The 12,213-nt window shown below is 58.8% G+C and overlaps 6 protein-coding genes across 6 annotated transcripts; 3 read left to right on the forward strand and 3 right to left on the reverse strand.

Annotated features, from left to right (window-relative positions):
- Positions 1-122: 122 nt before the first annotated feature.
- CDEST_03910 (Putative soluble quinoprotein glucose/sorbosone dehydrogenase) lies at positions 123-3,068 on the reverse strand. The gene is made up of 3 exons (XM_062920069.1): positions 1,540-3,068; positions 729-1,476; positions 123-642 (listed from the first exon to the last, which is right to left on the reverse strand). Exons 1-3 carry the CDS (start codon positions 1,831-1,833, stop codon positions 266-268), a joined length of 1,419 nt encoding a protein of 472 aa, XP_062776120.1. The 5' UTR covers positions 1,834-3,068; the 3' UTR covers positions 123-265.
- Positions 3,069-3,618: 550 nt separating this feature from the next.
- Positions 3,619-4,284, forward strand: CDEST_03911 (uncharacterized protein; the record flags this gene model as incomplete). Its single annotated transcript, XM_062920070.1, has 2 exons — positions 3,619-3,970; positions 4,110-4,284. The coding sequence occupies exons 1-2, from the start codon at positions 3,678-3,680 to the stop codon at positions 4,282-4,284; spliced, it is 468 nt and encodes a 155-aa protein (XP_062776121.1). The 5' UTR covers positions 3,619-3,677.
- Positions 4,285-4,578: 294 nt separating this feature from the next.
- Positions 4,579-4,836, reverse strand: CDEST_03912 (uncharacterized protein; the record flags this gene model as incomplete). The annotated part of the gene is made up of 1 exon (XM_062920071.1): positions 4,579-4,836. The coding sequence occupies one exon, from the start codon at positions 4,834-4,836 to the stop codon at positions 4,579-4,581; it is 258 nt and encodes an 85-aa protein (XP_062776122.1).
- Positions 4,837-4,869: 33 nt separating this feature from the next.
- On the forward strand, positions 4,870-7,194 carry CDEST_03913 (Putative Pma1 stabilization in the golgi family protein). The gene is made up of 2 exons (XM_062920072.1): positions 4,870-6,157; positions 6,307-7,194. The coding sequence occupies exons 1-2, from the start codon at positions 5,698-5,700 to the stop codon at positions 6,909-6,911; spliced, it is 1,065 nt and encodes a 354-aa protein (XP_062776123.1). The 5' UTR covers positions 4,870-5,697; the 3' UTR covers positions 6,912-7,194.
- Positions 7,195-7,896: 702 nt separating this feature from the next.
- CDEST_03914 (Putative AMP-dependent synthetase/ligase domain, AMP-binding, AMP-binding enzyme domain, ANL) lies at positions 7,897-9,585 on the reverse strand (the record flags this gene model as incomplete). The annotated part of the gene is made up of 1 exon (XM_062920073.1): positions 7,897-9,585. The coding sequence occupies one exon, from the start codon at positions 9,583-9,585 to the stop codon at positions 7,897-7,899; it is 1,689 nt and encodes a 562-aa protein (XP_062776124.1).
- Positions 9,586-10,293: 708 nt separating this feature from the next.
- On the forward strand, positions 10,294-12,165 carry CDEST_03915 (Putative acyclic terpene utilization; the record flags this gene model as incomplete). The annotated part of the gene is made up of 1 exon (XM_062920074.1): positions 10,294-12,165. The coding sequence occupies one exon, from the start codon at positions 10,294-10,296 to the stop codon at positions 12,163-12,165; it is 1,872 nt and encodes a 623-aa protein (XP_062776125.1).
- Between the last annotated feature and the right edge of the window lie 48 nt (positions 12,166-12,213).

Consider the following 12,213-nt stretch of genomic DNA (forward strand, 5'->3'; position numbering starts at 1 on the left):
CTATTGTCTTTTTCACAAGTGCTTGGGACGACATCTCGACGGTGTCTTCACGCCCAGCCAGCTCAAAATCGACATAAAAAGATGCGGCGGCGCTGGGACGGGTTTTGATCATAAAGCAAGTCATGTTCATATATCGTTAAAGCTTTGCAACGCAACACGGCGAAGTCCCACAACCCCAACTCATCCCACCCCTCAAGGGTATTTCTACATACTTTTATTCCCAGTCATCAACATCCACGCCTAGCAGGCACGCTCCCTCTTTTCCTTAAAGAGACAGCAAGCAAGCAGCGGCCAACACACCGAGGCCCAGGCCGAGCGAAGGGGCAACACCGCTTGCCGCGTTGGGTTTGGCGGTGGGCGTGGCGGTGGGTGTGGCAAAGGTGCCGGGGGTGGTAGACGTGGGCGTGGCGTCGTCCTGGCGCAGGATGTAGATCTCACCGGTCGAGTCAGACGTCATGAACAGGCGGTTCTGGGCGTCCCAGGCCAGGCCGACGGGGCGGAAGCACTGGCCAGGGCAGGCGGACAGGTCCTTGTTATACATGATGTTCTTGAGGGCGTCGGTGGAGTCGCTGCTGGCGACGGGCTCGCCGTTGGAGAAGTCGACGGCGGTGAGGGCGTAGCCGACGGGGTCAGGGCGGTTGACTGTATTTGATTAGAGAGATGTCTGTATGTAAATGTACACCTATATATATATGTAGGCGAAGAGAGAGAGAGAGAGTGAGACTTACAACTTCCGCGGAACGACATAAAGGCACGGGAGCCGTCGTTGGCGAACTTGAGGAAAACGGGCGAGGTGTGGGACTGGAACGTCAGACGCGGGGCGACGTAGTCGTTGTGGCAGCGGGTGTCGTTCATGGTGGCGTTCTGCTCCATGGAGAACTGGTCGCCGACACGGAGCGAGTCGTTGAGGGGGATGGACGTGTCCCAGACGGCGAAACAGCGCGGGTAGCCGTAGTTGGCGGGTCCGTTCTCGGTCCTCGTGTCGTTGGCGACGGCGCCGAGTAGGTTGAGCTCCTCGCCCGGGTTGTTGTCGTGGACGTCGACGCCGTTGCGGGTGATGTCGTCGATGGAGTTGTCCATGGCCCAGACGTTGCCGGTGGCCGGGTCCTCGTCGACGGCGACGGCGTTGCGGATGCCCCAGCCCAGCAGCTGGCCATCCGTGTTGAAGTCGAAGGGGTCGTTGCCGGCCTTGCTGAGGTCGAAGGCCTTGACCTGGGCGTGGCCCGAGGAGGCGTCGAGGGCGTCCATGTCGAAATTCTCGTCGACACCGCGCGAGACGACGAGCCAGTTGCGGGACGCCTTGGACATGACGAGCGTGCGCGTCGTCTGGTCGTTGTTGGCCATGTTGTCGATGACGACGGCGGGCTCGGCGTTGACGGTGCCGGCCTTTGCGTCGTAGGCCCAGGCGAGGACCTGGCTGACGGAGGAGGCGTACAGAGTCTTGCCGTCGTCCGAGAAGGCCATGCCGTGCGTAAGCTGGAAGCGGGTCGCGTTAGCTATGTGGCCAAGAGAAAAGATCCGGGACAAAAGAGGCCTTACACGAGTGTTGTTGACCAGCAGCTTGCTCTCCATCACCTTGAGACAGGTGCCGCCATTGTCCTGGAACGTGACGCGGTAGACACCCACAGCGGCGTCGAGAACCAGCAGGGCGCCCTCGCTGTCGACATGGATCGTCCGCGGCTTCTTGTAGCCGGTCGCGACAAGCTGGGCCTGCCAACCGGGCGCGACCTGGGGAGCAGTATAGCTCGGGGAGAGCACGTCGGCGCACTCCTGTGCCAGGACCGCCGAGGCGACAGCTGCTACCGCGAGGGCGGCAGTTCCGAATGCCTTCATGTTGAGACCGCTGGGCTGAGCAATTGGGCAGATGATGATGACAACGATCGGGGTTCACCTTGGAGAGCTGCTGCGGTTTTCTATTATGCGGAGACAGAAAGCAACACAACAGGACTCAATGCTCGGTGGCGAGACGAAACGAGAGCAAGGTGAAGGAAGTCGGAGCAAGCAGGAAGAACGATACGCAAGACGGGGTAGCGAAAGCGTCAGTCGACCTTGAGGGTAGCAGTGTGTGAACTCCACTTGGACATGGACTGCTGTTGTCTATTCGTACGGATACACTTGCATTGCTCCTTGCCCCTCCGTAGAAGTGTCAGACCGGAGGCGAGCCGGTGATGCTCTGTGCCTCTTTGGGAATTGGGAGCTTGCCTAGCGCCATCGGGGGTGAGGGGCAGAACAGACCATGACCCACGAGCTTTGTTGGTTGTGTCGTTCGTGGTCGTCGATGATAGAGAGGAGCCTAGGCCAGAGAGAGATGGGGAGAGACAGAGGCTGCAGTGATGGGATGACCAGCCGGTAGCGGGGGAGGATCTGCCCATGTCGAGCTGCCCCTCACGTTGACCCCCATGCAACTAGCATTGCTTCTGTCGCCGCCGATTGTCGGGACTAATCACTGCAGTAAGACTTTGGGAAGGGCCTCTGGATGGACGTCGAGCCGCCCGCCTCTTAGGGCTTTCGTGGGCAGCATAGCAATCCAGGGGAATGGAAGCGAGAAACATGTTTCGGGGCGCGGCAATGCACGCGAGCAGCCGGCGGCCGGGATGCCAGTGAGCCCAGCGCCGTGGGAGAGGGGGGGGGGGGGGGGGGGGAGCAGAGAAAGAGATATAGAGAGAGAGAGAGAGAGAGAGAGATAGAGTGAGAGATGCATGAGCTGAACCGACTGAGTCTTAGTCCTGGACTCCTGGATCCAGACTATTGCTTGGTGCATCTATAGGACGCAGAAGCAACGGACTGCGCGACGAACTAGCGGCCTGGCCACCGCCGCTCGTCATCATGTATGTATGTGTAAAAGGCGCATCTCTCGCGCAAGTTGAGGGCACGTTATCGGGCGGTTCATGGTGGACGCGGAGGAATAAGCATGCAGGACGACCCTTGGCTTGGTGGACACGAGAGGGGCCTTGGCCCTTGGGACGACCGAACAAGGCAGGTCGACGGTGCCGGGTGCCGGGTGCCGGATTCCTTGGGTTGGTCTAGATGAATGAATCCATATGGATAAAATCCATCATGGCGATGAGGGAGGGGGGGGGGGGGGGGGCAAGCGTCTATTGTGCTCGACTTGTCCGAAGCAAGGTTGATTTTGGCCGAGATTCTCGATAGGGGCTGATGGCGATGTTCCTTGAGAGTATCATTGGATATCTCCTAAGAAGTCCTAAGAAGACAGGGTTGATAGGGCCAGACACTCCGTCAATGCGGGCACAATACTGGATGACATGGGGGCGCATGGGGGAGGGGGATGCGACATGGGGGATATTCCGTGGTCGACTGACTGATGCTTTGCATTTCCCGACTTTTGGCGTGTCCATGACAACGAATCGATTGACTGTCAACTTGGGATTCAACGAAGGATGCGTTGGATTTCTTCTGTATGTCTGTTTGGCTGGACTCTGATCCATCCATCGGGAACAGGCCGAGGTTGTCGTGACATGCGAGGGGAAAAAAGACGCAACGAGGAAGACAAGAGGACGCTAGACGTTTTTCGTTCTGGGCACAAACAGAGAACGTTTTTTTCTCTCTCTCTCTCTCTCTCTCCTCTCTTTCCCTCTCCGTTCCCCAACCGGAGTCCTCCGTCAACTCACTCGAGCTTCTCTCCCGCCCCCCTACAAAGTAAGTTTTCGTCCAGACACATGCCACTAACGCCCAGATCGTGTTCACCGAAAGCCAAGGCCTCGGCGGAAGTCCTTTTTTTTTTGTCTCTGAGACTCCTTCTCCCATTGACCAACCACCTCGGAGGGGCTGCTTCACTCTGGACTCTCGGCCAATGTTTCCTTCTCTCTCTGACACAAGCGTGTGTGTATGTACTTTGGGGTTTTCTTTGTGTTACCACAGCCTGTGATCGACCTTGTCATCTTGAGGAACACCACACCACACCACACCACACTACACCAAGACTCAAGACTGGACTTTGGACAGAGGCTGAGTGAGTTGCTAATTAATTAGTGATTCTAACCCCGCATCAAGCCGGACCTGGGCATCCTTTTCCCTTCCTCCCTGTCCCCCTGTCGTCTGCGAGTCGTATCGCCCCTCATGTTGAAAACCCCATTTCTTGGCTCGCGCAGCTCTCGCTTCAGAAAGACTCAGCGCAGCCAAGATCCTCCCTGCCGTTCTGCCTCTGCCTGTACTGTATGCCTGTGTGTGCTGTGCTTTGCTGTGCTTTGCTGTGCTTTGCTGTGCTTTGCTGCGCTGTGCTGTGCGCGAGCGGCGTTTTCTGACTTTCGAGGTTGTCTGCTTTAGCACGGACAACCCCCTCCTGAAATTTCGGCCTGTCAGAATCCCTTTCCTTCATCATCCATGGACCATGCCAGCGATGACTGGACGAGAGATGGAACGAACGAATGAACGAACCGGTTGTCCATCCCGGGACAGAGTTGACACGAGTTGACAAGACTGATTGTCGAGTTACAATGGCTCTATTTACGGACCTTACACACACACACACACACACACACACACACACCTACCTACCTGGACGCATGCCGTGAGACACGCGCCCAGCAATGCCAATGCCGCATCGACAGGCCCTTGGTCTCACTCTGCGCCGAACCAGACGGGCACATCCCCTCCTCTGCAAACCTCGTAGCGTGCGTGAGCGACTTGGCTCATGCCCCTCGTCCTATCACCAAGCCTCTTGGCGTTCTCCGCCCAATTGTCAACCGCTTGCCACGCTGCCGTGCCATGCCCGCGATGGTCTCTTTGCCAAGCATGCCCAGCATCCTCCTCATTGGTGCCGAACAGCGCCGTGGCCTCGCCAGAGGGGGACATGCGGAGCACAAGAAAGAAGGCCATTCCACTATTCCACCCGGGTTGGATTTCATCTCCCTCCCTTCCTTCGTTTCCCTTCCGCTTCCGCCCTCTTTGGACTGCAGCCTCAAGCGTCACTCTCTCTCCCTCTCTCTCTCTCTCTCTTTTTCTCTCGCTCTCATTGTATCTCTCAAACCCCCCCCCCCCCCCCCCCCAAAATATCCTAGCTTCAGAGAGGTCTCTGGGCAGCTACAAGCCTACCTAGTACGGACGACCTCTCCAAGCTTCTATTACATATCGGTCTTGGTCGTGCTGCCGATGCCCCTCCATTCCATCGCCGCATGACGCGTTGCGAGACCACCCCGGTCGGCAAACATCCGCTTCTTTTGTCGTCTCCATCTCCGTCTTCTATTACTGCCTCTCTGCCCTCTGCCCTCACTGTCGCCTCTTCCTCCTGCTGTTTTCTTCCTTACCCCGTCTCAGCTGCCGCGTGTTATCTGAGGCCTAGCAAAGTACGGACGGAAACGGTGCACCCAGAACAGGAGCAGTAATAGGGCGTGGGCAACAGTGGTCCGCCATCATCATCATCATCATTATCATCATCAGGCCATCATTTAGCCGTTGTCTCCGGCCAATTCCCGAGTCTACCTCACCCTGGTATTCTCTTGCGGTCTACTCTTGCGATCACAGCACTGGGCTCTTCTCTTGCACGAGGTTTCTCGTATATTCTTCCCCATCTCCCCGGGGCCAACAAAACTTTGGAGGAGCACAACGGACGACGGCGACAACGCCATCACATCGGACGAGAACCACGAACCCCCCCCCTCATGCCTTGATATCGAACAGCGTCTGTGCGAAACTTGAGAAGCATAAATTTCCCAACTGGCAAAAGACGGTCGAGACACCATGATTCCCGCCGCCCAGCGACTCCTGTTGTCGGCCCTGACGGCGGCGACGATAGTTTTCCTCTCCGCCACACCGGCGTCCGCCGCTGCCGTCGCAGCCGCTCCCGCCGCCGCCGCCGCCGCCGTTCACCCCCGGCAGGCTGCTATTCCCGTCAACGACTGGATCACCATCGACTCAAACGGCCATGCCAAGACCATCACGCCCTCCGTCGTCACCAGCAACGGGGCACTCACAACCATCAGCCCGCCCCCCTACTCGCTGACGGGTTCCGTCTTCACCGTCACCGCAACCTCGGGCAGCGCACTCACGACGAGCACCGGCGCGCCGCCGCCGCCACAGGCGAGCAACACGCTGGGCTATGGCGGCGTCTTCCCCGTCTGCAACAACAGGGTCGGCAATGACTCTCCCTTCTGCTTCCCAGGACGGGGCAACACTCTGCACGTGGAGTCGACGTACTACAGTAAGCTTAAACCACTCGACCCAGTCCAAATGGAGCTTTTTCTCTCTCTGTGTCTCTCTCACCAGCTCTATATCCTTAATCTCCATCCCTCTCTCTACTTATCTCTATCAAAAACCCCCCACTAACTGACCTCCCCCCTCCCTCCAAAGTCACCTGGGACACGACCTTCTTCGCAGACCCAGCCACCCCCGTCGTCATCATCGGCTTCGATGTCGACAACGGCGTCACCGACAGCGCGCCCGCCTTCTCCGTCACGAACCTTGTCGGCGGCGATGGCTGGGTGCCCTGGACCCCGCGCGTCAGGGACCTCGAAGACCGCGACTCCAACAACATGACCATCCTCCTCGTCTACAGCGACCCAGAAACGGGCGAGGAGATGAACAAGACAGGCCCCGTCTTCACCGTTCGCGCCACTGTCGACACCGACCCCTCGAGCTCGCGGCCGAACTTGCTCGCTATCCTGCTGCCCGTCATCCTCATCTCCCTCGCCATCGCCGCCGTCATGCTCTGGCTGTACATCCGACGCCGCAGGCGCCACGCCGCCGCCGCCGCCGCCGCGCTGGAACGGCAGAACGTTCCCTACACGCCCACGAAGGGCCAGGCCCAGGCCCAGGCCCATGCCCGCGGCATGACGCATGCCCACAAAAGCAGCGCCGACATCCAGCTGGGGCCGACGAGTCCGTCCTTGGACGAGTCTCCGGGGAGGAATGTGTTTCAGGACGAGGTCCGTAGACAGGACCGCGAGAGAAAGTAGATTTTTTGTTTTTTCAGCGGTTGACCCATAGGGAAAAAAAAGAAGAAGACACGAACACAACCAAAGCAACATGCTTTTGATTAATGAAAGAACGGCCAGGCGGGAACTGATAGCGTGCCCGCCAACGAAAAAGAGGACCAGAGTGGTCGCGATCGGGCAACGAGGGCTATTTGCTCCGGTAACGTCTTTCCGGGCAAAGATCCCCGGTCCCGCGATGAAGGAAACGGGCTACACGACTATATTATGATGAATCCATGTGGATGGAAATACATTTCATTCTCCAAGCTTCCAACTCATTCCGATGTGTATTGTCTTTTAAAGCTGGCTGATGTGAGGACTGTGATCTATGGTAGTTTCAGGATGCCTTTCCAGAACTGTGTGAATACACGATGAGGCTCTATCGATTCAACCATGTTCCAGGCCGCTAATATCTGCCCATCAACGCCACCTAGCCTGATGGCAATGATACAGTATTCCCTCGGAACGTTATCTGACCCAACTCGACCGTCTCGTCACCGTCTTGCTTGAAGCTCGGCCCGCATCTGAATGTGCGCGTCGGCCGAGAGAGAGCGGTTGCCAGCCACTTCACGGTCCTGCGGCATCCGCGGACCGCCGTATGGACTGGGGATATCCGACATGTCGCCTTCGGAAGCCCCGCGGATGCGGTCTCTTGTGAATCCTTGTAAAGTGTGATGAGACATGTTAGTGTAATGGGGCTTGACGTGGTATCCCTGAGGACCATTGTGCAGCAAGCCGACATGAGAATGGCGGAGGCGGCGTCATAGGCATGAAGTCTTCGTGTGATGGATGCCTCCAGAGGCGTGGTGTATCTTGTAAATAACGTGAACTAACTGCAATAGTTCCTTACACAAATGGTATTTGAAAGCCCAATGCAGAAAGCAGGAGACATGGTTAACAGGCCTGGCTCCCATCGTAGCAATCAACGCAAAAGTTGTATGTCCGGCTCATGCCTCTGAACCGCTCCTCACAGCTTGGCCGTCAACGTCCTTGGCTTCTCCAGGGAACACGGCCCCTGGGTCATCTTGACCAGCTCTGGTCGGATAATCTTCCCCGTTGCGTTCCTCGGTACCTTGTCGACGGCCCAGACGCCTCCACTCAACTTCTTGTATCCGCTGACCTGCCCGTCCACGGCCCTCTGGATGACCCTCAGCTTTTCGACGACCTCCTCCCTGCTCGTCTCGTTCCCGCCATTCTTCAACACAACCCACGCGGTAGGCACCTCTGTCAACTGGTCCGCGTCCCAGAGAGCCCCGACGCCCGCCTCCCTGACGTGAGGGTGGGAGTTGACGATCTGCTCCAGCTCGCTGGGGCTGACCTGGAACCCCTTGTACTTGATCAGCTCCTTCGTCCGTCCCACGATCGACACTCGGCCGCACTCGTCTATACGGCACACGTCGCCGGTATTGTACCAGCCCTCGGCAGGAAATGCGGCCCGGGTCGCGTCTGGATCGAAAGCGTACCCGCGCGTGATGTTCGGCCCGCGCAACCACAGTTCCCCCGGTCCTCCGGGCGGCGCGTCTTCCGTCGTCCCCTCCCTCTTGAGAGCGGCTTCGATTCCCGGCAGCAGCTTGCCTGTGCAGCCGTCCGGGACGACCTCGTCAAATTCCTGGTACGCCACGTAGCCCGCCGCCTCCGTCATGCCGTACGCCTGCACGAGCCTCCACGGCGCCCGGCTCAGCAGCCTCGAGAGCTGCTCCGCCTTTAGCGGCGCGCCGCCGACGGTGATGATCTGCGCCCTGGAGAAGTCGAAGCGCTCCGTGATGTCCGAGTTGGCGAGGGACAGGACCACGCTGGGGACACCCTGGAAGGCAGTCGCCTGGGTAGACTCGACAAGTCGTCCAAAGTCTTCAATGTTGTATCGGGGCATGGCGTGATGGAACATACCAGTATACGGTCCGAGAAACAGGGGTGCCGTCGTCATGGCGATATGAGCCCAGGGTGTGAAGGCAACGGTACGGGATGACGGGTTGAAGATCTGGCGGGCGCGGTCCAGGGCAATGAGCTGCATCACGTTGGAGACGAAGTTGTGATGCGTGAGCTCGACTCCTTTTGGCTTGCCAGTCGTCCCGGACGAGAGGTGTATCGATGCCAGGCGAACTGAAGTGTTGGTCCAGTGGGGGATGGGAAGCCGTGACGAAGAGAGAAAGTCATCCGGGATGCTTCTCGTGCCTCGGCAGGGCTTCACCATGGATAGTATCGGCGGTGAATCCCATGCCACACCTTTCTTATGGAGCTCCTCTCTTGCCACGCTTACAGCCTCTCGAACGGACGCCATCATCGGCCCGTATGCCACCACGAAATGCGGCCTTGAGATGGCAAGCCCATGGCCGATCTCAGAGGCTTTGAGCGCGTGATTGACCGGACACACGATCCCCCCTGTCCACAGGATGGCGTGGAATATTTCGAGGAATTCCACGCTGTTTGGCAGCGCGACGGCCCAACGAGCTTGATCCGGTGGGCTCAGCACATCCTTCAGACCCTTTGCGATTCTTCCTGCGTGGTCTCGTAGCTCCCCGAGAGTGATGCTCCGGTTTGTGAGACTGTCCGCGGCGATGATGTGAGACTCGGGCAGCTCAGTCGCACTGGTGTGAAGTAGTTCGGTGAGATTCAGATCTCGGGGTACTTCAATAGGCCGAGTTGTGTATATCTTCATGATTGTGATAGCTGATGCATCGTTTTTAGTTCGGCATCTCTCAAGAGTGTTGTCAGATGACCGAGGTTGACGTTGTACAGTCAAGAAAGAAATGCAATGATGAGGAAAAACAATGGAATTTGTCTCGTTTTTGTCGTCGTCACGAACGTTCGGCACCGGTCTGTTCGGATACTCTTTCGTTTCCGAGGCGCGGCTATCGTCTGAACTCACGTATACAACACGGTCCAAGGGTCATCCGACTGAAGACAGACCGATGCGGCAAACAGTCCCATGGGCTTGATCCGAAAGCGAGACTCCTCCATGGGGAAGGAAGAACTACAATTGCCGTCGCCTCATATCACGGCCCAGGCAGACAGTGCAATACAATGCAAATGAGGATGGGGGGGGGGCAGGGAGCGAGGCTCTCCGCATGAAACAGGGCTTTCTCATCCCACTCGGGAGGGGTTCCGATGTGCCAGCAGTGCGTAGCAGCTCCAGCCATGATCCTTGTGTGATGACGAGGTGCAAATGTCAAGGCGGCAACTCAAGCGGCCATTCGGCGGCGGCAGCGGGGGGCTTCAGCACGGTTCTGGTTGGGGGGAGGGAGAGGAATGGCCTCAACAACGAAACAGCGTTTCCGTCATGAACCGACACTCTCACGGCTCGTGATGATATTGTCATGGTTCGCGGGATGAGACATATCCTTCCTCTCTCCTCCCCCCCGGAACCATGACGCCGAGACGACCGATACGAATCGGCAACTGCTCCGGTGCCATAAACGATGGCATCGATCAGATATACCGCCTCGCCAAGTACGGCAACGTGGACGCCATCACGGCCGACTACCTCGCCGAGTTCAACATGGCGTGGAAGGCCATCGAGCTCCAGACCCGGCCGGAGCTCGGCTACGAGCCCGGCTTCCTCGACCAGCTCGCCTGGCACGACGGCGACGCAGCCCGTCTCGTCGCAGGGAAGCACATCAGGGTCGTGCACGACGGCGGAGCCCTCAACCCCCGGGGGCTGGCCGAGAAGACGGACGCGTACTTCAGGAGCCTCGGCATCTGTCACGTCAAGGTGGCCTGGGTCAGCGGCGACGACGTCACGCAGCAGGTCAGGCGCGGCGCCTTCGGGCGAGTCACGCACCTCGACCGGCCGGGTGTCGAGTTTGATGCGCCGTCGATGGGCGGCGACCTCCTCGCGGCCAACGTCTACACGGGCATGGCCGGCATCGTGCGGGCCCTGGAAGCCGGCGCCGACGTCGTCGTGTGCGGGAGATGCACCGACGCCAGTCCCGTCGTGGGCCTCGCCGCCTGGTGGCACGGCTGGAAGGGCACCGAGCACGACGCCCTCGCGGCGAGCCTCATGGCCGGACACCTGATCGAGTGCGGGCCGTACGTGACGGGCGGGAACTACTGCGGCCAGCGCGAGGTGCCGAACCTCTTCCGTGCCGGGTTCCCGATCGCCGAGGTTGGCGCCGGCGGGGACGTGGTCATCACGAAGCCCCAAGGGTCCAACGGGCTGGTCTCGGTGGACACGTGCAAGGCGCAGCTGCTGTACGAGATCCAGGGAAGATACTACCTCAACCCGGACGTCGTCGCCGACATTGGGGGCGTGACATTCACGCAGTTGGGGAGGGATCGTGTGCGGCTTGCGGGCGTAAAGGGCTTGCCGCCGCCGCCGACGGCCAAGCTGGCCATCTGTCTCCTCGGCGGTTATCAGGCCGAGATATCGGCGTATGCTGTTGGACTGGATACGGACTTCAAGTTCGAGGTGCTGAAGAGCCAGGTGCTTGGTCAGATCAACCGGTCCGACTTCACAGCGTTTAGCATCGAAAAGTATGGCTCCTCACCGACGGATCCGCGGTCACAGAGAGAGTGCACAACGCATTTCCGCATGTTTGCTCAGTCCCGCAGGGAAGAGGCATTCGAGCAGTTCAGGAGAGCCATCTTCTACAACGGCCTCCAAGGCTACTGCGGTCTTCACCTCGGCATGGATTGGCGGACAATGGCGCCGCGGCCTTATGTGCGGTACTTCCCAGCGTTGATACCGCAATCAAAGATGCCTCCTTTGGCCGTAAGCTTCGTCAATGGCGAGGATGATCTGGTCGTTGTGCCAGGCGAACAACCAAAGAGTCATATCGTCGTCCCTCGGCAGCCCGACTACGAGCCCTCTTCTTCCATGTCGGATGTCCCGTCGTCCCGAACAGTAAAGCGGCCCTTGGGCGACCTCGTCTTTGCGCGCAGCGGCGACAAGGGCGGCAACGCAAACGTCGGCCTGTGGGTGCGTCACGCCTCGGCCTGGCCTTGGCTGCAGGCGTTTCTGACCAAGCAGAGACTCATCCAGCTGCTGGGAGATGACTGGCGCGACGACCAGTACGTGGTGGAGAGGTGTGAGTTCCCCGGGCTTTGGGCGGTTCATTTTGTCGTCCGGGGCATCCTGCAGGAGGGAGTCAGCAGCAGCAGCGTTCTGGACGGGTTCGCGAAAAGCCTGGGTGAGTTTCTGCGTGCGAGACTGGTTGGCCTGCCGGTGGACTTGGTCAAGTTGGAAGATGAGCGACGTCTTAGGGGGTTTGAAAGCAATGCTCGAGCATCCAAGTTGTGAAGTCGCTTCTGGTCTCTTTACAGAGTGAGCAGAGCGAGATGGAGATAG

This window comes from Colletotrichum destructivum, chromosome 2 (genome assembly GCF_034447905.1).
Source record: "Colletotrichum destructivum chromosome 2, complete sequence".
Lineage (NCBI taxonomy): Eukaryota > Fungi > Ascomycota > Sordariomycetes > Glomerellales > Glomerellaceae > Colletotrichum > Colletotrichum destructivum.

Coding starts and splice junctions, on each gene's coding strand:
- CDEST_03910 (XM_062920069.1), bottom strand. CDS start 1,833: ATGAAGGCATTCGGAACTGCCGCCCTCGCGGTAGCAGCTGTCGCCTCG. Junction 1,477..1,539: donor TGCTGGTCAACAACACTCGT/GTAAGGCCTCTT, acceptor ACCCGCTTCCAG/CTTACGCACGGCATGGCCTT. Junction 643..728: donor TATGTCGTTCCGCGGAAGTT/GTAAGTCTCACT, acceptor AATCAAATACAG/TCAACCGCCCTGACCCCGTC.
- CDEST_03913 (XM_062920072.1), top strand. CDS start 5,698: ATGATTCCCGCCGCCCAGCGACTCCTGTTGTCGGCCCTGACGGCGGCG. Junction 6,158..6,306: donor CGTGGAGTCGACGTACTACA/GTAAGCTTAAAC, acceptor CTCCCTCCAAAG/TCACCTGGGACACGACCTTC.